This window comes from Balaenoptera acutorostrata, chromosome X (genome assembly GCF_949987535.1).
Source record: "Balaenoptera acutorostrata chromosome X, mBalAcu1.1, whole genome shotgun sequence".
Classification (NCBI taxonomy): domain Eukaryota; kingdom Metazoa; phylum Chordata; class Mammalia; order Artiodactyla; family Balaenopteridae; genus Balaenoptera; species Balaenoptera acutorostrata.
The window spans coordinates 12,498,274-12,523,640 of record NC_080085.1 but is presented as its reverse complement, the minus strand read 5'-3'; the positions used below and the strand labels follow the sequence as shown (position 1 = coordinate 12,523,640).

General features: G+C 42.9%; 1 protein-coding gene across 5 annotated transcripts in view; it reads left to right on the top strand.

The window, feature by feature from the left end:
• The window catches only part of ASB9 (ankyrin repeat and SOCS box containing 9), a 32,754-nt gene extending 9,963 nt beyond the window's left edge, over window positions 1–22,791 (top strand). The window contains exons 3-7 of one of the 5 annotated variants that reach the window (XM_007174226.2): window positions 8,214–8,321; window positions 12,482–12,632; window positions 14,325–14,459; window positions 15,925–16,116; window positions 22,153–22,786. In XM_007174226.2, coding sequence (XP_007174288.1) covers window positions 8,214–8,321; window positions 12,482–12,632; window positions 14,325–14,459; window positions 15,925–16,116; window positions 22,153–22,277 — 711 coding nt within the window. In that variant the 3' untranslated portion in view covers window positions 22,278–22,786. Of the gene's footprint in view, window positions 1–8,213; window positions 8,322–12,481; window positions 12,633–14,324; window positions 14,460–15,924; window positions 16,183–22,152 lie in introns of all 5 variants that reach the window. The other 4 variants (XM_057538233.1, XM_057538236.1, XM_057538234.1 and 1 more) reach the window with 4 other exon arrangements.
• Window positions 22,792–25,367: the final 2,576 nt, after the last annotated feature.

Sequence of the window (25,367 nt, the reverse complement as noted above, 5' to 3'; positions counted from 1 at the left end):
GAGACTTTGGATCAGCTGATCTGGACTGAGCTTGGCTCCAAGCTGTGGGTTGGCTACAGCTCTGCTGCACACGCCTCCCATCCTTATTTCACCAGTAGCTACCTGAGGAATTTTCTCCTCGTGGCAAAAGGCTGAAGCATAGCAGGGCAAGCTCAACCATGAAAGAATACTTCCAGTCTGCTTATGTCACATCTGCTAACACCCCATTGGTCAGAGCGAGTCAGATGACCAAGTCCAAATTCAAGGATCAAGGAAGTATTGATACATTTTGTCAACTATGAGGTCATGGCAAGGGTGTGAATGTATTACACTGCTACAGGAGAGTGAAGAATTGAGACCAAAAATTCAATCTATTATGTTACCTTATATGAGTTTGAGAGAATTAACTAAGGTGACATTGTGTAAATTACCTGCTCCAGTTACTCCTCATAAATGAGGAGTATCTATTTTCTTATTACAATCTACATAGCGCTTCAGGTAATCAAAGCATACTGAAAAACCCTCCTGCTAAACTAAACAAACATATTTTAGTAAGGGGAGTAAGACCAAACATTCAAATGGCTATAACAAAGAGAAAAGAAAATTGCAAAAAATAATTCTCACTTGGTCCAAGAAGGGAGAAACTGAAACTGTAACTAATTATTCTTTACCGTGACTTTACATTAAAATAATGTGAGATTTTAAAAAAAAATAACAATACCCGGGCTTCACTGTAGATATTCTGATTTAGCCTAGGGCAGGCTTCATGCATTGGTATTTTTTAAGCTCCTGTAGGACCAGTACGTTCAGGAATTTTTTTAAAATAAATTTATTTATTTTATTTATTTCTAGCTGCGTTGGGTCTTCATTGCTGTGCACAGGCTTTCTCTAGTTGCGGCGAGCGGGGGCTACTCTTCATTGAGGCGCGCGGGCTTCTCCTTGCGGTGGCTTCTCTTGTTGCAGAGCAGGGGCTCCAGGCACGCAGGCTCAGTAGTTGTGGCTCACGGGCTTAGTTGCTCTGCGGCATGTGGGATCTTCCCAGATCAGGGCTTGAACCCGTGTCCCCTGCAGTGGCAGGCAGATTCTTAAACACTGCGCCACCAGGGAAGCCGAGGAATTTTTTTAAAAAGGCCATTTTGACAGTGGAGAAAGAGAAGGGCATTTGACATGAAAGAGAAATAGTATGTGGAAAGGAACAAAAAGACTGATAGGTTGGATTTCATTAAAGTTAAGGACTTGTTCATCAAAGGTAGTATTTTTGAAAGCAATAAGTCAAGCCACACATGAGAAAATATTTGTGCTATATATATATATCTGACAAAGAACTCATATTCCTAGCCTAAAATCAATACAAAAAAGATTGGCAACCTAACAGAAAAATCAGCAAGAGACTTGGACTGGCACTTCATAAAAGGGGATATTCAGATGTTCAATAAATATTTCAAACTGTGCTAATAGTAACTGGAGTAATTTAAATTATGATTAAGAAATTATATTACCAGTTCCTCCCATGAGAAGGACTAAATTTGGAAAGACAGAAAACACCAAGTGTCAGCAAGAGTGTGGAGCAACTGGAGCTCTCATACATTGCTGGTGGGAGTATAAATTTGTATAAACCACTTTGGGAAATTGTTAAGGAATATCTACTAAAGCTAAAAATATCTCTACGCTACAACCCTACAGTTTCATTTCTAGGTTTATATGCAACAGATATGTATACGCGTGTTCATCAAAAGACATGTACAGGTATATTCATAGCAGCCTTATTCATAACAGCAAAAAAAATCCTTGAAAACAACCTAAGTGTCCATCAAAAGTAAGATGGATACATATATTTTGGTATATTACTCAGTGGGACCCTATACAGCAATGAAAATGGATGAATGGATGAATCTGAAAAACAGGTAAGTGAAAGTAGCTGAGCAAACACAAAAATACATACTTCATGGTTCAATTAATATAACGTTCAAAACCAAGGAAAACTGTTCTATGATGTTAGAAGTCAGTATTCTGGATGGCTTTGCCGATGAGAGGTGGGTAGTAATTTGGGTAGGACATACATAGGTTTCTGGTAATTTTTTTTTCTTTCTCCCTTTACCTGTACAATGGTTATGCAGATAGATTTTCTTTGTGATAATTCACTGAGGTTTACATTAAGGATTTATGAACCTTTCTTTATATCTGTTGCACTTCAATAGTAATTTATTTTTTAAAAAGCAATGACAATTTGTTAGGCCAGCAGGAAGCAATTAAGGCATCCTTTGGGCATTTTGTGACCTTAATTTTTTTTTTTTTGGGGGGGGGGTTATTTATTTATTTATTTGTGGCTGTGTTGGGTCTTCGTTTCTGTGCGAGGGCTTCCTCTAGTTGCGGCAAGTGGGGGCCACTCTTCATCGCGGTGCGCGGGCCTCTCACTATCGCGGCCTCCCTTGTTGCGGAGCACAGGCTCCAGACGCGCAGGCTCAGTAGTTGTGGCTCACGGGCCTAGCTGCTCTGCAGCATGTGGGATCTTCCCAGACCAGGGCTCGAACCCGTGTCCCCTGCATTGGCAGGCAGATTCTCAACCACTGCACCACCAGGGAAGCCCTGTGACCTTAATTTGGTGCACATTAGGATCCCCTTGGGCTGGCATTGGGTAGGGGTTCCTAAAAATGCTGATGCCTGAATTCAACTACCTTTTTTTTTTTTTTAATGAATCTCAAAGACATTCTTCATTCTAAGTGAAGCAAGCCAGACTCAAATTTTATATACTATATGATGCCATCTGTATGTCATTCTGGAAGAGACAAAAATATAAGAACTTACTAAAATCAAGACCAGGTGATAATGAAGATAAGATAGATGAATGAAACAGAATAGAGAGGCCAGAAAAAAAACCACATATGGCCAAGGTCACAAATATTTTCTTCTAAAAGTTTTCTAATTTTACATTTTACATTTATGTCTATAATCCATTTTGTTAAATTTTGTACAAGGTGTGAGGTGTTGGTCAAGATTCATGTTTTCGTTGTATATTGATGTCCCTTTGTTCTGGCACCGTTGCTAAAAAGTCTAACCTTTTTCTATTTAATTGCCTTTGCATCTCTGTCAACTACCTTTGATTGTTCTGCAGTTGCTCTGAGATGCAGCCTGGGTATCTGGCCTTTTTTTTTTTTAAAGCTCCCGTGGAGATTTGAATGCACAACTCTATAAGCCTTCCGAGTAAAGTCCCACTGCATGCAGGGGATAAGGACTGGCTTTTCTGTTTCTTGAATAAAACTTTTTATGCTGCTCCCTGCAATCTTTAAAGAGCTAAGCCGCTATCAGGGTGTGGATACTAGGAAAGATCCTGAGCCTTCTGAAACATCAGACCTTTAGAATGTGGCAGCTCATTGAAGGCTAAGTAATAAAGAATAAAAAGAAATCTCAGATAATAACTGCCTAGAAGTTACCGAGTGCTAAGCATTTTGCATACATCGTTTTTTAGTCTTCATAACAATCTGTAGGGTAGGTGAAATTGTCCCCATTTTACAGATGGAAATTGAGGCTTCAAGAGGGAAGTAGCTGGCCCAAGGTCACACTGCTTGTTAGGTGATGTTGCCAGCATTTGAACTCGGGAATCACTCTGCTATCCTCTCTCTGAGGTCTCAATCCTAGGTATGAAACGAAGATAGTGGTACCATTCAGAGAATCAGGTCCGGCAAGACAAGGAGCTCCTTTCAGGGGAGCTTGGTTGGCAAAGGCTGAATTTATGTCGTGAGCTGGGTCTCTGGGTGGTTATGTCTTAGCAGGGAATTAGAAACATGTACTGGGGATGGAGATTTAGATTTTTTATTTTTTAAAATAAATTTATTTATTTATTTATTTATGGCTGCATTGGGTCTTTGTTGCAGTGCACAGGCTTCTCATTGTGGTGGCTTCTCTTGTTGCAGAGTGTGGGCTCTAGGTGCGTGGGCTTCAGTAGTCGTGGCACACAGGATTAGTTGCTCCGTGGCATGTGGGATCTTCCCAGACCAGGACTCAAACCCGTGTCCCCTGCATTGGCAGGCGGATTCTTAACCGCTGTGCCACCAGGGAAGTCCCGAGATTTAAATTTGAAAGCCATATATAATATATAAAGAGTATTGAGAGAAAAAGAAAAGGATTTGAGAGCAAATCCTGGAGGAAATGCCTGCATTAGGAGATGTAAGGATGAAAAGGACAGAGTTACTGAAAGAGACAGAAAAAAAGGCAGTCAGAGGTTGGAAATAATTCCAGGTAGAACTCTGTTTTAGAAGCCAGGGGAGAGGTTTCACGAGGTCAGGATGAACATGTGGCAAATTTAGAGGTGGAAGGAGGTGGGGGACAGAGCAGTGCAAACTGGTTTCCGGAAGTCACTGGTGGTCTTTAAAAGCAGTGTCAGCAGGATTGTGTTGGTAGAAAATGAGAGAAGGGGTAAAAGTAGAGACAATGGGGATAGACTATTTTCAAAAAAAAAAAAAAAAAAAAAGGAGGGGGCAGCAAAGGGAAGAAGCACATGGATGGATGCTTGGCGGAGGGTCAGGACTGAGGGATGGGGAGACTTTGAAAGCAAAAAGAAAGTGTATCTCAAGAGAGCAGGGGACGCATGTGAGAAGGTGGATGAAGGAATGTCACGGGCGTGGCGGGAGCTGGGGGGGCCCGGGTGCAGTCAAGGGCTATTGGAGTGCGCTCATATATTTCTTTTTTTTTTTTTTTTTTTAATTAATTAATTTATTTTTACGGCTGTGTTGGGTCTTCGTTTCTGTGCGAGGGCTTTCTCTAGTTGTGGCAAGCGGGGGCCACTCTTCATCGCGGTGCGCGGGCCTCTCACTATCACGGCCTCTCTTGTTGCGGAGCATAAGCTCCAGATGCACAGGCTCAGTAATTGTGGCTCACGGGGCCAGTTGCTCCGCGGCATGTGGGATCTTCCCAGACCAGGGCTCGAACCCGTGTCCTCTGCATTGGCAGGCGGATTCTCAACCACTGCACCACCAGGGAAGCCCTCATATATTTCTTCCTCAAAGAAAGGAGCAATGGGAGAAAAGAAGACTGGAGGAATGCAGAGAGATTTTAGGGGCGGGGAGAAAGGGAATGTAAGAAGTTCTCACATCAAATGGCTTTGACCTCCTTGGTAAAGTAGGAGGGAAGTGATGTGTTCTGATGAATGTGAGTACGATAGGTGTTCATGATCTTCTTTTCTGCTGAGTGTAGAGAAGGAAGTGATAACTGTGGGCAGGACAAAGGATAAAGCCTCAGCTTCTTGTAGTCAGTTGGTTCAGCCTGGGTAGGCATATGATTTGGGGCTGGGACAGAAAGTTGCCAGGTACTAAGCACTGTGTCACCCATGGGTGCCCTGATATTGTACAACCCCAAGGACCCATCAGAAAGAGCTTCTGACTATAGGCTGAGATTAGGGGACAGACAATTGATGATAGAACAATTAAAGATAAGCTATTCATTTTTTTAACTGAGAACCCACTGTAGACTGGACCCACTCTGAAGTAATGGGTTAAAATTTACCTTATAATAGTATATGATTCAGCCTTGTCAATAATTCAAACAAATTGCCACAGTTCATTTAAAGTCAAACTTGTACCTGTAAATACAGTCCTCAGTTTGCAAAGGGTAACTTAATTTAAAGGAACTTCGTTGTAATGTGAATATGTAATGAGAGGTGAACACTTTTGTACTGTGAATAATTCCTTTTTTACATTTTCATCTACCTGGATTTATGTATAAGCACCTAAATGATGATTTAGAAATGGCAGTGGTGACTGCAGTTAACAGAACACAGTAAAGAATTCCTTTAAAGGACAGTCTTCTTTCATCTCAGGATCTGTCGCACAGAGAAAAATGCAGTTAACATTTTGCTGTGAATTTCTTGTGTACTCTAGTAGTGTGTGGGGAAGAGATTGGACAAATATAGAACATTGAGAGTGGGGAAAAAAAGGATTTGAGAACAGATCTTTGAGGGGATGCCTCTAATCAAATAATAATGACAATAATAAAACAGCAGATACCACACTGTGAAGTCCATGGGCAGTGCTTGTGAAGGGAATAAATGCTATAACTCAAATTCTTCTCGAGTCAGAGGGTCAGTAAGCATTTACTGAATACAGATGGAATTTGAGGTTATGAAGGAAGGGAAGATACAGTCCTATCCCTCCCTGCGCACAGCAGAGCAGGGATGACAAAGTAGTATAAAGGATATTGGAATTTCTCATTTTTAAGCAGGTGATTTTGAGTCTCCCAGAACCCCTTTGCAGACCCACCTAAAAAGGCTCTGGGTTTGAGATCCTGTAGACTCAGGTGTATGTCCAGGTGTATATCAAAACGCATGAGCTTGCCAGTCAGAGGGTAAAAAGTCCAAAGGACAGCGTGATTAGGGGGCTGACTCGTAAATGCCCACAGAAGTAGAAGAATGTATGTTAGGAATGATGGTGAGTGAAGTAATCTATTGGAATGATTTTAGGCAAATTTAAACTATTCTGGGAAGAAAAGGTATAATATATTACCAAGATGTTAATTAAACTATCCATGCTCTTAATTGACATGCCCTAAGGAAAAGAACTTTTATTGTACCTGATTTCTTCCTGTTAGGGATAGATAATATATTCCAAGATCAGGGGGGGTCTGTGGAGCCTCTCCTGGAGTTCTTTGATGTTTTGCTTGGATTGGGCTCACGATCTATCTCCTGGAGAGCACATTTTCCCAGAGGATGAAGAATCCCAGGGCCTTTCAGACACTTTCTTGCTTCTTCAGCCCTAGAGTACTAGAGTGAGAATGTAATTGCCCCTCATCCTCGGGACTTTCTGCCTCTCTCTCTGTGGAGGTTCACCTAATGCTTTGGCCTGTATTAGTCCAGGGCTATTGGAGTGCGCTCATATATACCTGTACGTATATAAGAAATATGTATACGTATTTCTTATATATACCTGTACGTATATAAGAAATCCCGGACTTACCGGCTTAATGTAACAGACATGTATTAGTTCCCAGTGTCTATGGGTCAGGAATCTAGACACAGTTTAGCTGGGTCAGGGACTCTTATGAATCTGCAGTCATAAGAGTGTGGACCAGAGCTTCAGGCATCTTGAGGCTTGACTAAGGATGGACCCCAGTCCAAACTCTCTTACATGGCTGTTGGCAAGATTCAGTTCCTTCTGGGTTTTTTGACTAAAAGCCTCAATTCCTGGCTGGCTGTGGCCTGGAGACTGCCCTAAGTTTCTTGTCATGGCCCTCATCAAAACAATGAGCCAATAAGTGAGAGGACAGGAGAGAGTGAGAGCAAGTTGAAAGTCAGTCTTGAGCGTGTACACCTAAGAGTCACATGGCTAGGTCATAGGTATGTGTGTCATCAACTCTAATAGATGCTGTCAAACTATTATCCTGAGTGGTTGTATTATATTACACTCCCGCCAGCAGTATGACGGTTCCTTTTTTTGTTTGTTTTTTTACATCATTGTCAACACCTTGGTGTACTGTCAGATTTTGAGCCAGGTTAACTTTTTTTTTTTAAGTTGTTGGGTTTTTATTTTTATTTTATTTTTTAATTGAAGTACAGTTGATTTACAGCATTGTATTAATTTCTGCTATACAGCAAAGTGATTCAGTTACACATATATATACATTCTTTTTTATGTTCTTTTCCATTATGGTTTATCACAGGATATTGAATATAGTTCCCTGTGCTATACAGTAGAACCTTGTTGTTTATCCATCCTATGTATAATAGTTTGCATCTGCTAATCCCAAACTCCCAATCCATCCCTTCCTCAGTCCCCTCCCCTTGGCAGCCACAAGTCTGTTCTCTATGTCTGTGAGTCTGTTTCTGTTTCGTAGATAAGTCTATTTGTATCATATTTTATATTCCATATATAAGCGGTATCATATGGTATTTGTGACTTTCTGTCTGTCTTACTTTGCTTAGTATGCTAATCTCTAGGTCCATCCATGTTGCTGCAAATGGCATTATTTCATTCTTTTTTATGAGCCAGATTAACTTTTTTCGTAAATTTTTTAATTGATGTATAATTGATTTATAATGTTGTATTTGTTAATTTCTGCTGTACAGCAAAGTGATTCAGTTATATATATATACATTCGTTTTTTAATACTCTTTTCCATTATGGTTTATCATAGGTGAGCCAGGTTAACTTTTAAAAGAATTGTCTTGTACTGAATTCATGCCTGAAACCCAACCCTACAGAACTGTTGCTTTGCATCCCTTACTCTGCCCATTTCCCCTCCTCCAGGGGTGGCTTGTGAACCTCGTCACGGCAGATCGTGTGTCCCCGCTCCATGAAGCCTGTCTCGGAGGTCATCCCTCCTGCGCAAACATTTTATTAAAACATGGAGCTCAGGTAAGTGCAGCTCAAATCACACCTTAGACACCATGACTGAAAAATGACGATTTCTATCCCTTCTGAATACTTTCCAGTGTTTTTGATTAGCCTGATTTGAAATATGAAGGTTTTTTTTTTCAAAAGTATTATGTCCATCAAGCTTATTTACTTTAGTGGTAGATGAAATACTGCATTTTTAGCTAGAAAGTCATGGTCTGAGCCTATATCATTTTCTTTGACTGTCACTATGAATAAATAGCTGTTAGATTTCTGCCTTCATTCCTGTGGCTGGAAGGTAGTGACATATTGTAGAAAACACATAACATTTGGCTCCATAAGACCTGAATAATGGTCCCAGACCATCTCTACCATTTAATAACATTGGAAACTTGGACAAGTTACTTAGCCTGTAAGCTTTAGAGTCTATATATGAGAAGAAAAAAAAAACAGGGAAAATACCAAAAAAAATTATGTAGCGTATTTTGTGGTATTGTGAGGATTGAGAGGGATAAGGCATGTGATTATTATTTGGAGAATGGGAATCGGGATGACATAATGAGATTCTAGAGAAGGAAGATACGAAATCATTGAATTTGAAAGTAGGGACCAGTGGATCTTCTATTAACTTAAGTACCCTCTTGCTCAGAAGTGATGGGAAAATCTGATCGGGAAATTCTGTATGGGTTTCTCATCTTTTCTCAACCAGTCTGTACTGAGCATTTATTATGTGCCTAACTCTAGATAAAGGTTTTCAGGAACTTCTAAACTAAATGAGGAGACGACCAGATAAACAGGTAAATGGCGGCATGTAACACTAACTGCTTCGAAAGATAAACCCTGAAATCTCAGTAGCCTCATAAAATAAAAGTTTATTTCTTGTTCAACGCAGACTCCAGTGTGGGTGTTCCCAGTTGGGTGGCTATTTTCCAAGGGTGATTCAAGGATGCAGGCTCCTTTCATCCTGTTGCTCCGCTGTCTTCAACAAGTGGCTCCCATGTGTGCTCCCTTCCAGGTGGCCAGAAGGGGAAAAGACATGGAGGATTGTGAATGGAAGCTTCTTAAGGGCCAGTCTTGGCAGTGACATATGTCACTTTTGCTCATATCCCATTGGCCAGAATGCAGGACATGTCTAACTGCCAGGGAGGCGGGCAAGTGTAGTATGCCTCTGCGCCCAAGAGAGAGGAAATGAGTTTGTTTAATGCATAGTATCTCCGCCACAGCAGGCAATTACAATACGCTGTTTTTATCTGTTAGTTTCTTCTGTGTAACAAACCACCCTGACTTAATGACTTAAGACAGCAGCCATTTATCTCACAGTTCCTTGTGCTGTCTGGACAGCTCTTCTGGTCTGGCTGCTTCAGCTAACCTCAGCTGGGCTTACTGAGGCATTTGAGGTTAGCTGATAGATGGGCTGGGGCAGGCTACTTCATGATGACCTTGGCTGGGATGGCTGGGAGGTCTGGGGAGACAGAAAATCTCTACGTGGTCTCTCATCCTTTAGCAGGCGGCCCAGGCCTGTTCACATGGTAGCAGGGATCCCAAGAGCAGCAAAAGAGGGCAAGCTCTCTGCTTGCATCACACTTGTTAACTGTCCCATTGACCAAAGCAATTCATGTGGGCAAGCCCAGATTCAAGGATTGAAAAGACAGTCTCCGTCTTGGGATGGGAGGAGTTACTAAGCCACTCTGCAAAGGGGTATGCATCCTGGGCAGAGAATCTGTGGCCATATTTGGCAAACTACTACAATGTAATAAGTATTAATAGTAAGGGGATTGTTGGGAACACATAGAAGTGTTCCTAACCCATTTATTTCTGATGGAGAGAGGGAGTCAAAAGATGCTTCCTGGGGGCTTCCCTGGTGGCGCAGTGGTTGAGAATCTGCCTGCCAATGCAGGGGACTCGGGTTCGAGCCCTGGTCTGGGAAGATCCCACATGCCGCAGAGCAGCTGGGCCCGTGAGCCACAATTACTGAGCCTGCGCATCTGGAGCCTGTGCTCCGCAACAAGAGAGGTCACGGCAGTGAGAGGCCCGCGCACCGCGATGAAGAGTGGCCCCCGCTCGCCACAACTGGAGAAAGCCCTTGCACAGAAACGAAGACCCAGCACAGCCATATATAAATAAATAAATAAAAACAAATAATTAAAAAAAGATGCTTCCTACAGGAAATGATGTTACAGTTGAAACCTAAAGGACCTGTTGGAGTTAGTCAGCTCAACGGTGGGTTGGGGGAAATGATGGACTTCCCACCCACTGGGAACAACAAACGCAAAGGCCTAGAAGTGAAAGTGGGGGCTTCAAATCGTTCCTTCAAATCATTCTTTAGAGACTTCCCTGGTGACACAGTGGTTAAGAATCTGCCTGCCAATGCAGGGGACACGGGTTTGAGCCCTGGTCCAGGAAGATCCCACATGCCGCGGAGCAACTAGGCCCATGCGCACAGCTACTGAGCCTGCGCTCTAGAGCCTGTGAGCCACAACTACTGAGCCTGTGTGCCACAACTACTGAGCCCGCGCGCCTAGAGCCCGTGCTCCGCAACAAGAGAAGCACTGTAATGAGAAACCTGCACACTGCAAGGAAGAGTAGCCCCCGCTCACTGCAACTAGAGAAAGCCCACGTGCAGCAATGAAGACCCAACACAGCCAAAAATAAATAAATTTTTAAAAAATTGAAAAAAATAATTTCTTATAGCAGCAGAGTAGAGCAGGTGAGAGGGGTCAGAACACAAACAAGCTTGCCGACCATGCCAAGAAAATGGGCTTTGTCCTGAGAGCAGCCGAGAGCCATAGATGAGTGCATCATGAGGTTTATATTTTGGTTAAGAAAACTTACCCCAAACTTGGAAACAGGGCCAGGACTAAGCAGAGGTGAGAAAGGAGCCTAGGGTGCAAACTCTAAAGAGCTGCTCACTCTCAGGGTCGTTCAGCACTTTTGTAACCCTGGGAGCGAGTGTCTCCTTAAAGTTTGCACCCTGGACATCTTTCATGCGTCACTAGTCCTGGCCTGGCGTGGAAATAGGGCATGAGAATGACGTCCCTGTCTTCACAGTATCATCGTTTAACAGGTTCACCAAAGAATTCCTTGATAGAGGAAAATGCATCTGCGTTTGGCTTTGCTCTTTGCCATTCAATTATAGCCCAAACACTGTGAAGTTAGATGTTAACTTGTAAGTTTCAGTCTGATTTCCAGTGTTAGAAAAGATAGCCCCAACGATTATAGTTTTATGGCCCTATAGGATATTAACCAGTTTTGTATCTATTAGCAAATTTATTTCAGCATTGCATTGACTGACTATATAAATTCTCCTTTTAGCCATCCTTGCCATTTTACTGGTTCCCTCATTAATGAATGAGCTGAATAAAATCTTTGGCTTGTGTTCACTCTATATTTGGATGAAAGTGATGTTTTAAAATTTATTTATTAATTTAATTTTGGCTGTGTTGGGTCTTCGTTGCTGTGCATGGGCTTTCTCTAGCTGTGGCGAGCGGGGGCTACTCTTCGTTGTGGTGCGCGGGCTTCTCATTGCGGTGGCTCTTGTTGCGGAGCACAGGCTCTAGGCACGTGGGCTTCAGTAGTTGTGGCACATGGGCTCAATAGTTGTGGCTCACGGGCTCAGTGATTGTGGCTTGCGGGCTCTAGAGCGCAGGCTCGGTAGCTGTGGCGCATGGGCTTAGTTGCTCCGCAGCATGTGGGATCTTCCCGGACCAGGGCTCGAACCCGTGTCCCCTGCATTGGCAGGTGGACCCCCAACCACTGTGTCACCAGGGAAGTCCCGCAAGTGATATTTTTAAATTAAAAAAAAATAATACATTAACAATTTTAAAAGGTTACTCTAACTTCTGTGGGGAAATTGGATTGGTGTGGGATGGGTCTAGGATGGCATGTTTAAAATAAGGTGACTAGTGGGAATTTCCTGGCCGTCCAGTGGTTAGGACTGCGCACTCCCACTGCAGGTGACACGGGTTCAGTCCCTAGTCTGGGAACGTTCTTGGTGCATTCCATTCCATACCTCATCCGGTTTTTCACAGCAACTTTGGGGAATTTGTTATTTTTTGTCCCCATTTTGTAACTGTGGAATTTAAGGCTCAGACAGGTGAAATAATAGCTTGAAAATGGTGGAGCTTAGGTCTGAATCCAGGATACCCCGCTGCCCGCCTTCATGCTGGAGCTTTTCTTTCTAGGTGAATGGTGTTACTACAGACTGGCATACTCCCCTGTTTAATGCTTGTGTCAGCGGCAGCCTGGACTGTGTGAATTTGCTTCTGCAGCACGGAGCTAGTCCCCACCCTGAGAGTGATCTGGCGTCCCCCATGCACGAAGCTGCTAAGAGAGGTAAATCTGTTGAGAATTGAAGTTTTCCACCCACTCCTTCAAGGGACACCTTACTGTTGAAGGGAGAAAGGAAAAGGAGGTATACGGAGCAGTTGTTCTCAGTGTGTGGATCCTGGGACCAGAAGCGTCAGCCTGACCTGGCATGCAAATGCAGATTCTTGGGCCCCATTCCAGACCCGGTGAATCAGTAACTTTGGGGGTGGGGTCCAGCCATCTGTGCTTTGTTTAACAAGCCCTCCAGGTGATTTCTGATGCACAGTAAGTTTGAGAAGCACCCTTTTAGAACATTTGGAATGTTGCTTACTGCTGTGTTTCCAGAACAGGGCCTGGCATATAGTAGACTATTCATCAGAATTTGTGGAATGTGTTGTTGAACCCATGACCCCATAAAGTCAAGTTATTTTATAAAACAAATTATAGTCTTCTGTTTTAAGGCCTTAAAGAATATTGTCTCAGGGCCACCTAAGTTTGCTAAGTGAAACAAACTTTCAATTTTTGGAAATATAAGATGTTATATACAGTTTGGGGTAAGTCTCCCCATCCCCAGCTTTGTTGAGGTATAGTTGCCAAATAAGATTGTATATATTTAAGGTGTACAGTGTGATAATTTGATACACGTATACATTGTGAAAGGATAACCATAATCAAGTTAATTAACACATCCATTGCCTCATATAGTTACCTTTTTTTGTGGTGAGAACATTTAAGATCTACTCCCTTAGCAAATGTAAAGTACAGTATATACAGTATATATATTATTAACTGTAGTCACCATGCTGTATATTAGATCCCCAGAACTTATTCATCTGGGATAATTCTTTTCATAAAGTCACAGTTTTCCTGCTATTCTTAACTCTGAGACAAAAACTAAAATTGTAAGTTTTCCTTTTCTCTGATATTTCTCCTCCTCCTCAACGTCATGATGACCGTACTTTGCCCCGAGGGCTATTTCCGCAGTGGCTTCACAAAATGGCTTCCCATCATCTTTACAGCAGCCCCATTTGACTGGATCCACCCATATTATAATTATCTCCCAATGCACTGGCATTTCTTCACGAGGAGACATGTTAACTCATCATATTCACTGGACACATAGAACTAAAATGGTATAACAAGATAAATGCAAAGGAGCAATGTTTCAAGTATGATGTCCTAGACCAAGGAAGAGTGATTCTGCTTTCACCAAACCCAGTTGGCCACACTGGGCCTCACCCACGTTGGATTTGGCACCTTCTTCTAAGCCTCGCCTGTGCCCACCGTGGCCTGTTTGTCCCAGGGCCTGCCCTTGGTGAGGTTGTAACTTTCCTTCCCTGTTCCACGGTCCCCTCTGTGCCCTTTCTTCTCCAGGTCCACCTTTAGTCCTTGTTGTTCCATACCTCTCCTCAGCTCTCACTTTGATTTCTGTAATCAAGCTGATTACAAAGCCACCAACAATTGAAAAAGGCTGCTCGTTGCTTACCGTGGCTGGTAAACTCAAGTGGAGTTCCACCCAGAGCTACAGATGCCATCTTATAGTCAACCCATTAACTGGTGACAGTGTTGAAGATCATTCCCTATTCTAAATAGAGGAAATAGCTTTTGGTCGCTGGATAAGTTGTTGGAAAATTTAGACACACAAAAAATGGGCGAGGTGGTGTTTCCCTAGCTACGAGAATTTGTGCTGTAACTGTTTTCTCCCACTTTGGGCTGCAGGCCACGTGGAGTGCATTGAGTCTCTTGTGGCTCATGGGGGCGACGTTGACCGTAACATCAGCCACCTGGGCACACCGTTATATTTGGCTTGTGAAAACCTGCAGGTGGCCTGTGCCAAGAAGCTTCTGGAATCAGGTAAAACCAAAAGCAAAACATAACAAGGAAAGTAAATGAAAAGTAAATTAAAGGTATTTGAAAGCTCTTTCTATTGTAGCAGAGGAAAGAGCGCGGGCAATGGAGTCGGACAAGATCAGAGTTCATATTGACTGTGTTTCCGTGGGGAATTAGTTTAAACTGTTTCAACTTTAGTTCTCTCACTTGTAATGAGAGTAGTGATAATAATGATAATGATGATGACATCTCCCAGGATGGTCCTCAATGATTATTAGTTTCTCCTCCCTCCCTCTGGCCATTGATATTATTAGGCCCTGAGTAACTTGCACAGCTGCTGGATTGGGGCTGAATCTTCAGATCTGGGGCCGCCTTCACCAGTTCTCTTTGATTTGGAAATAGAACTTGCCCCATTTTTAGTCCATTGTAAATATTATATTTTTGAAAAGTCGTAGGTCGCATCATTCTTTTTCACCTTCCTGCTGTTATCCAGCCCCTTCTTCAACACTTGGGATACCACTTCATCACCTCTTTAATTATTTGAGTCCTGGTTATTCTTTAAAAATCCAGTAATCTTGCCCTCCGCTGAATACTCTTACCGTTCTCATTGCCTTCTACTCACTTGGCAGCCATTACCATGAATTAGGAGATTGGTTCTCTCTCTCCTTCTCTCCCTCTCTTTCTTCTATTACCCTAGGTGGATTTTAAGCTCCTAGTCAGGAAAGGGCCATGTTTGGCATCCCTCACAAAGCTAAGACCAATACAAGAACAATTCAATTAACATTTGTTGACTGGCCATAGATTCCCATTTTACTAGAGGGGCAGCAGCTCAGGCAAAGTCATATGTCCCCACACATCGCAGTGGGAGCCAGCATCTGGACTGGGGTAGGGATTTGTTGAGAGTGTGAGGATGGAATTGGGTGGGGATGGTCCTCAAATTCTACCTTATCCCCGAAGAGGAGGGCTTTGCCACCTTCCCTGTGATCTTGGGATTGGCCACCCCAATCTAGGCAATGCTGCCATAATTGATTGCCCTTCACAGTCCAGATCACATGGTCCCAAGTCTCTGGTTTAAACCTCACGGCAGTTGCTCGGCGTGTAAATGTGGATAATTGCCATAGATGAGATTTCACCGTCTAGCCTCACTTCTGGCCTGTACTGGCTAATATTTGGGCTCCATTAATAATGAATGTGCAGCTTTCATGCCACCAGGATTCTTCTTGCATGTATCACACCTGTGTAGAGTGCTCAAAGGCGAGGTTTTCAACCTCATATGTCATAGAGCTCATGTGGTACATTCAGTCACATTGTCAAGTGGCATTTTCCCCATATGATTAAATGGAATCAAGTCACCTCCCGTTTTCTCAGGAGAACTACTGTGCCTGCTATGGATGCCCTTTTGTTAGGGAATTTTGAGGTGCAGTGCTTTGAGAAGGGGGTGCTTGCACTCTGCTCCTTGGCTGACTCTGTTGTTCTCGTGACTGTTTAGGAGCGAGCGTGAACCAAGGCCGGGGGCTGGATTCCCCTTTGCACGCGGTGGCCAGGGCATCCAGTGGGGAGCTGGCCTGCCTGCTCATGGACTTTGGAGCAGACACCCAGGCCAGGAATGCTGAAGGCCACCGTCCCTTGGAGCTGGTGCCTCCAGAGAGCCCCCTGAGCAAGCTCTTCATGCAGAGAGAAGGTGCTTCTCCTTTGCCTGAATCTAAGCCCTAATCCATAGAATCCTGTGGGCTCTAGCAGGAGGCAGGTACTTACCGAGTTCTGACTTCTGGTCTTATGAAAAAGATTGTGCTCTGCCTTCACCAAACGTGGGGAGCTGACATAGTTTAGTATTCAGCAAGTACAGTACTGGTTATATAATAAATAACCATCCTGCTCTTTGGCATGTTGGAGACAGGCTGTTTGGATGATCTAATGTTCATTTGTGGGATAGGCCAGCTTTCAAAGAATTAAGATATTGTTTTAAAATGTTAAAGTTACCTAAGACATGCTGTATTTTCAAAAAATTTTTATTGGGGTATAGTTGATTTACAATGTTGTGTTAGTTTCAGGTGTGCGACATGCTTTATTTTTTTTAAAATTTATTTTATTGAAGTATAGCTGATTTATAATGTTATGTTTATTTCTGCTGTACAGCAAAGTGATTCACTTATACATATACATTCTTTTTCATATTCTTTCCCATTATGGTTTATCACAGGATACTGAATATAGTTCCCTGTGCTCTACAGTAGGACCTTGTTTATCCATTCTATATATACTAGTTTGCATCTGCTAACCCCAAACTCCCAATCCATCCCTCCCCCACCCTCCCTCCCCCTTGGCAACCACAAGGCTGTTCTCTATGCCTGTGAGTCTGTTTCTGTTTCGTAGATAAGTTCACTTGTGTCATATTTTAGATTCCACATATAAGTGATATCATAGGGTATTTGTAAGCCATGCTTTAGAGTGATGCAGCAGAAGCGTCTTTGGGGTTGTACAATGCCCCAGGATGTCCTACTGCAGTACAGATGGGCTGAACTACTGGGCATTTGGCTTCTGGGATGGGGGGTAAGAATGCAACTCATTGAGTATGACACGGTATTACTTTCATGATGCACAGCAATCGGAAGACATTTACTATTGGGTTGGCCAAAAAGTTCGTTCGGGTTTTCCATGCCATCTTATGGAAAAATCCGGATGAACTTTTTGGCCAATCCAATATAATAAGTTAATCAACACTGAGTCCACACTCCTCTATAAATAAAAACTGACACTCCTGACCCAAACCACTAAACACTGGGGTTGAGCAGTGTGCAAGGGTGTAGGGGCACTTCCCTGGGCTGCGAGGTCACGGGTGGGCTGGGGTGGGGAGCAGAGACCCCTCAGATTGCATTCTTACTTGTCCCTAGAGGTGGAGAGTAGCCAGCTCAGGACCTGCTTTTTTTTACCGGAGTGTGGACTTTGTTGAGTCTTAGGGGTTGTGGGAGTTTGAAGTAGGCTTCCCTACCAGAAGGATTCTTTTTTTATTTTCTATTTTATTTTATTTATTTATTTTTGTCTGCATTGGGTCTTCATTGCTGAGCGCGGGCTTTCTCTAGTTGTGGCGAGCGGGGGCTACTCTTTGTTGCAGTGCGCACGCTTCTCATTGTGGTGGCTTCTCTTGTTGAGGAGCACGGGCTCTAGGTGTGTGGGCTCAGTAGTTGTGGCACGCGGGCTCTAGAGCGCAGGCTCAGTAGTTGTGGCGCGCGGGCTTAGTTAGTTACTCCGTGGCATGTGGGATCTTCCCAGACCAGGGCTCGAACCCGTATCCCCTGCACTGGCAGATGGATTCTTAACCACTGTGCCACCAGGGAAGTCCCAGAAGGATTCTGGTGTCATGTGACCTGGTTATTTTCTCCCCACATGCTGAGAATTAGGGCTCTGGGCAGAATTATAAAGTGGCCCCTGAATCCTTCTTCCTGCTACACCCACTGCCCCAGCGTACTTGTGGCCATAGCCTGCCTTGGGGCCCCCCAAACAAGGCCTGTGCTCCCCGAGCCGAGGCACAAGGAACAGTCCAATAGAAACCCCTTTATGAGAAGCAGTGGGGTCACCCCCGGGCAACTCTGCCCGCACTTTGACAATTTCTTGTTTTCAAAAAAATTGTATCTCTATAGACGGGGCTGATTTCTCCAGCAGGCACAGATGGCACAATGCGTGGGGTCCACCATGTTTTTAGGGGCCCGCAGTAATGTTTTAATTTCTTTTAAAATCAGAAGGAAAAAAAATGAATAGAACTCAACCTGGGTTATATTCATCTTTATACTGGCACTTATCCCTGACATTGTATCTAGCACATGTGATTAGTAACTTCCTTCAAAGTGCCTTAGTGAGAGGAGATTAAGTTCAGTTGGCCCACACTATGCCTTTTGCAGCTCGTTAATAAATGCTTTGAGCACACTGGGAAATCCTTCATTAATATACGACTTGAGTACATTGAACATATCTGGAAGGTGCCCTAAATTTCAACAGGGACCTTCTGAATGTGCTCTGAGGACCTGATTGAAAATATTTCCTTTCTTTCTTTCCTTGTATATATGTCTGTTTCTACCTCTTGTTTTCCATCACCTGAGAAGTATGCAACCCGGTTTATCCTGTAGCTTGCGGTGATGCTATAGGAAATTGAAGCCGAATCTGGGCCTCTGTACACTGACACTGAATTAAATCTCGGAGACAGAGTTTTGGGTGAAGTAGAAAAGAATAGCTTTATTGCTTTGCCAGGCAAAGGGGGCCACGGCAGGCTAATGCCCTCAAAACTGTGTCCCGACCTGGAGGGGGTAGTGAGGAATTTTATAGTAATGGTTCAAGGAGAGTGTGATCAGCTCTTGGACATTCTTCTGATTGGTTGGTGGTGAACTTGGAACCTTCTGGTTCCAACTGGTCTGGGGTCTCCGTGCTTGTGGTCAGCATGCAGTTAACTTCTCCCACCTGGTGGGGGCTTCAGCATCTGCAAAACAGCTCAAAGATATTGTTATGTGTGTCCCTTGAGGGGAACCAGGACCCTGCCGCAAGGCTGCACTGTTGTTTCTCTTTACTGTTCCTCCCTTGTCTCCTTATCCCCTCCCTTCCCTGATTAACATCGGTTTGAACCTGCTTCTTGGAACTCAGGGAAGGTCAGGGAGGCTGAATGAAGCCTATTTCCTGTAACCAAGAAATGGGGGACACGGAAGGGCTTTCGTGCCCTGGAGCCCCACAGGTTCCTGCTTGGTATCAAAGTTAGAGGCCACTGTACCCTTTTGGTTGCATTCTCAACCCTGGCCACACAATACAATGACCTGGGACATGTGCCTTTACAAAAACCAGATGCACAGGCCCACCCGACAGTAACTGAAGCAACATCCCTGGGGTGGAGTTTAAAGCCCTCGCAGCCCCTCCCTCCCCAGTCAGGCTTGAGGGCTACTGCTTTATGGGATTCTTGAAGGTATACAGCTTTGCCTTTTAAAAAGTTTTTAATAACCACAAGGGAATTCCCATTACAGTTTAGTGCAGGGGCTGGGGATGGGAAATCATTTCCCATCTTTTTACCCTATGACAGGGTGTTTCAAGCTCAGCACTATTTACATTTTGGGCCAGATGGGGGCCATCCTGTCCTGTGCACTGTAGGATGTTTAGCAGCATCCCCGTCATCCACCCACTAGATGGTAATAGCAACACCCCCCCGCAAGTTGTGACAAACAAAATTAGCTCTAGATATTTCCAAGTGTCCCTAGGGAGCAAAATACTCCCCTCCCCCCTTGAGAATCACTGTCTTAAGATGTAAACACTTGGCTGGATCCCTATGTAAGGTTTGTGCTAATTCACTTTTCACCTGTGAGTTGAAGCACTGGGACAACTCTGAATGCAGAATATGAAAACAAATATGAAAAGACCTGTATGCACAAAACTATAAGACACTGATGAAAGAAATTAAAGATGATACAAACAGATGGAGAGATATACCATGTTCTTGGAATGGAAGAATCAACATTGTGAAAATGACTCTACTACCCAAAGCAATCTACAGATTCAGTGCAATCCCTATCAAACTACCAAAGGCATTTTTCACAGAACTAGAACAAAAATTTTCACAATTTATATGGAAACACAAAAGACCCCGAATAGCCAAAGCAATTTTGAGAAAGAAAAACCGAGCTGGAGGAATCAGGCTCCCTGACTTCAGACTATACTACAAAGCTACAGTAATCAAGACAGTATGGTACTGGCAGAAAAACAGAAATATGGATCGATGGAACAGGATAGAAAGCCCAGAGATAAATCCACACACATATGGGCACCTAATTTATGGCAAAGGAGGCAAGAACATACAATGGAGAAAAGACAGCCTCTTCAATAAGTGGTGCTGGGAAAACTGGACAGCTACATGTAAAAGAATGAAATTAGAACACTCCCTAACACCATACACAAAAATAAACTCAAAATGGATTAAAGACCTAAATGTAAGGCCAGACACTATAAAACTCTTAGAGGAAAACATAGGCAGAACACTCTATGACATAAATCACAGCAAGGTCCTTTTTGACCCACCTCCTAGAGAAATGGAAGTAAAAACAAAAATAAACAAATGGGACCAAATGAAACTTAAAAGCTTTTGCACAGCAAAGGAAACCATAAACAAGACGAAAAGACAGCCCTCAGAATGGGAGAAAATATTTGCAAATGAAGCAACTGACAAAGGATTAATCTCCAAAATTTACAAGCAGCTCATGTAGCTCAATATCAAAAAAACAAACAACCCAATCCAAAAATGGGCAGAAGACCTAAATAGACATTTCTCCAAAGAAGATATACAGATTGCCAACAAACACATGAAAGGATGCTCAATGTCATTAATCATTAGAGAAATGCAAATCAAAACTACAATGAGGTATCACCTCACACTGGTCAGAATGGCCATCATCAAAAAATCTACAAACAATAAATGCTGGAGAGGGTGTGGAGAAAAGGGAACCCTCTTGCACTGTTGGTGGGAATGTAAATTGATACAGCCACTATGGAGAACAGTATGGAGGTTCCTTAAAAAACTAAAAATAGAACTACCATACGACCCAGCAATCCCACTACTGGGCATATACCCTGAGAAAACCATAATTCAAAAAGAGTCATGTACCACAATGTTCACTGCAGCTCTATTTACAATAGCCAGGATATGGAAGCAACCTAAGTGTCCATCGACAGATGAATGGATAAAGAAGGTGTGGCACATATACACGATGGAATATTACTCAGCCCTAAAAAGAAACGAAATTGAGTTATTTGTAGTGAGGTGGATGCACCTAGAGTCTGTTGTATGGAGTGAAGTGAGTCAGAAAGAGAAAAACAAATACCGTATGCTAACACCTATATATGGAATCTAAATAAACAAAAAAAATGGTTCTGAAGCACCTAGGGGCAGGACAGGAATAAAGATGCAGATGTAGAGAATGGACTTGAGGACACGGGGAGGGGGAAGTGTAAGCTGGGACGAAGTGAGAGAGTGGTATGGACATATATACTCTACCAAATGTAAAATAGATAGCTAGTGGGAAGCAGCTGCATAGCACAGGGAGATCAGCTCGGTGCTTTGTGACCACCTAGAAGGGTGGGATAGGGAGGGGTGGGAGGGAGATGCAAGAGGGAGGGGATATGGGGATATATGTATATGTATAGCTGATTCACTTTGTTATAAAGCAGAAACTAACACACCTTTGTAAACTCCAATTAAACTCCAGTAAAGATGTTAAAAAAGAACAAAACAAGATAAATATGACTTAAGGTAACATTTATGCTTCACTGATAGCTTCTTATATTTGAATATCTTAAAACTGCTAAATTTATAAAAGTATTTGCATCCAGAAATATGACCTTATTTTTTTTAAAGGTAAAGAGAAGAAAGGCATTAAACATGGATTTTCTTGTTAGTGCTGGGAATTCCATACTTTTGTAATTCCAAAATTAGCTCCTATAAGCCTCCATTGGTGAGACTGAGCTTTGAAGGTCTTTGTTCTAAATCAAAACCTAGCAAACTCATTTCAGTGAGATACCAGAAAAGAGAGAACATGGCCTAAAAATGCCTCCTGCAAAAAGCAGAACATGGTCTTAAGCTGCACCATATTATTGCCTTATAATAGTGTCATAGCTTGTATGCTTTCAACGAAGGAAGGGAAAAGTCTTAGATCAGTGAAACCCATGGGTGACTTGTCTTATCATCTTTCTCCAGGTCCCCCTTCTTTGATGCAGTTATGCCGCCTTAGAATTTGGAAGTGCTTTGGGATCAAGCAGCATCATAAGATCACCGGACTCAGCCTCCCTGAGGAGCTGAAATGGTTTCTCCTCCACATTTAAATGTGTCAAGGGAATGGCATCACAAACAACAGACAAACGTTACCGAGTGTTGAGGCTACTGGGATTTTAAAATAAAGTCAGGTTTATTAGAGTTTGGCTAGTTTTTTTTTTTTTTTCAAGGAGATTTTTATTTGTAAAGGAACATACTGGGTACTTTTGTGTTATTGGTTGGAGGGCATGAAAAATTCCACCACACCCCTCCGCCCCCTGCCGCCTGGAAGAGGGTGGCTAAGATAATAACTATGGTGTTGAACGTGCCAAGCACTGAGCTGGGAACACTTTACGCTTCACCTAATTTAGCTCTCACAGCAACCCCACCAGGTGGGTACTATGCTCTCCCCTTCTCCAGGTGAGACCCTGAGACTCAGGGAAGTCAATTTGTCCCATTACCCCCAGTGAGGACAGACAGCCAGATTCGAGTGTAGGTTTTCTGTTGCTAACCTGGGGACTTGTGAGGGAGACAGAAGTTTCCAGTATCACTCTCCTGGCTCCATCTCTGCTACAAGGGAAGGAAGATTAAAGAAGCAAGACATTGCTTTGACTACGTCTGACTGTATTTTTTTTAACCTTCCCTGTTCTTATGACAAGACCACCACTGCCCTAGTATAGAACAGTGGGCAGTTCTTTTCTCAACCAAATGTCCTATACATATCAGGCATCTTCTAGAACCGTGCTGTTCAGTGCAATAGCTACTGGCCCAGTGGTTCTCAACCAGGGATGATTTTTCCCCTTAGGGGGTATTTGGCAATGTCTGGAGACTTTTTTGATGGTCACAACTGAGGGCGAGGGTACGCCTGGCCAGTGGGTAGAGGCCAGGGCTGTTGCTAAATATCCTACAGTGCACAAGACAGCCACTACAGCAAAGCATGATCCAGCCCAAAACGTCAATAGTGCCAAGGTTGAGAAACCCTACACTAGCCGTATGTGGCCATTTAAAAAATGTAAATTAATTAAAATTAGATACAATTAAAAATCCAGTTCCTCAGAGTCATTAGTCACATTTCAGATGTTTAATAACCACACATGGCCAGTGACTTCTGTATTGGACAGCACAGACACGTATAGATCATCGCAGAAAGTTCTGTTGTTCCATTGTTGCAGAAATTCCTATTCGACAGCACTCTTCAGATGCTCGACAAATGGATCTTAACTGCCTTGCAGTTTCTGGTTTATATGAGACCTGTGATCTAATTTAGTAATGATGGCTGTAGTTTGTCTTCTCTCTGAGACATGAGTTTGGGGCTCCATTGGATCAAGAGAAAGTAAGAAAATGTTGTACCCACTTAAGGCAAATCCTTACCTGTAAGATGACATATGGCCTAGATGACCTGTAAAGATATTTCCTATGTAATTTTTTGTGATTCTAAATTCAATTTGCTATATGAAAAAGAAGACTCCAGAATATTGTTCTAAAGTGCCCAACTAGGTACCCAGAAGATGGCGCTGCTAGCACACAATCATTTAAGCAAAACAGTCGCTCCTCATAAATGACCCATTGTAAGATGGTTTTCAACATAGGCTCTGGAAATTTCCATGCAGGGATGAAAACTTTGTAGTGGTAAATTCCATTGCCACTGGGTTTTCTTCTCTTCCAGTGTGCTCAGAAATTCCAATGTGAATTTATATCACCTCCCTGCTTTTTTTTTTTTTTCTTTCTTGGTCTGATCATGTTTACATTTTTAACCGCTCAGAATTTAGACAGAAAACGAACACCAACAGCATACCACTTGCTAGTTCAGTTAATTTCATGAGTTCATTTGTTCAGGACATATTTAGTGAGTGCCAGGCACTATTCTAGGCACCAGGGTAGCCAAGTGAAGGAGATGGGCAAAGGTACTGACTTTCTGGATCTCACACTCTAGTCGGGAGAATCATTTGCTAAGGAGTAAGGAGCTTAGGCATTTTGCTATAGTTTTCTTCTTGAAAACACTAGTGTTTTTTGTTTGTTTTTTTTTTAAATAGCCTGGTTTCTCATAGAAAATGTATCGGACAGAATGTTGCTTATGTTAATCTTCTCTCGGCCAAATTCTCTGAGTTTAACCCAGGACTGTACAAAAGTACTAGAACAGCATTTTTCTTCTCAGATCTTCCAGCCAGTTAACCAATTTGCAAATCCATGTAATAGATGGTCATCTGCACAAATGGGAAAAATACCACCACCTGCCTCATTGCAACTTAGGAAAATTTCAAATTACTTCACTTAGCAGTGCTCAGAAAGAAGATTCTATTTAAATAGGAAGTTTATTTTTATGAGTCTAGATGTGGTTATATTTATAAGTGATATATACCTTTGAATGCTTTATCATCACGATCTGGCACAGCCTCATAAATTCCATCATCAAAGCTGGTTCGGTGACATTTAATAGAACCCCACCTTTTTGAATGAGGGATGTAAATTTTTAGCATGGTGAAACCATCTTTTAAAAATGCTAATTACTTTGTCTGTTTTAAGAGTGCAAACTTCCCACATATTTCTTGTAGCCCAGTCTCATATTGTCAGTTTACTACATTCCCTTGGTTTTATCCAGTAGAAACGCTGACCAGTTGGTACAAGAAGAAGGCAAGAAGAGGCCAGCGAAGGATGATTGATTTATCCTGCGTTTATATTGGGGCTAATTGACATGATTTGATACTCCATGTTCCAGGCTGGAGTAGTTAGTCATTAAGCAGTCACTCGGGCTCAGAAACAATGGAACGAGATGTGCTCTGCTGTCTGATCTGGGGCACGGGGGGTGGGCATTTACAATCTGATGAACGCCCAGCATTGGGGCTAGTGTAGAAGACCTGATTAGCAAAAAAAATCAGCTAAACAACAGCTCGCGTTTTGGAGGGCGTGCTAAGGGCTAGACCCCTCGCACCAGTGTTTTATAAGCCTTACCCTCCAACCTTCACAACTCTGGTATCCCCATTTTACAGATGGGGGTGCACAGGGGGAAAGGAATTTGCAAAAAGTCACAGGTGGTGAAGCCAGAGTTTAATGCAGAAGCCAGAGCTCTTAACCATTATACGCCCCGCCTTCTATTTTCTTCAGTAAATCCCAGAGCTCTGGTTCCTGGGTCCTAAAGCCCCGGCTTAGTTTCCCAGAAGGCC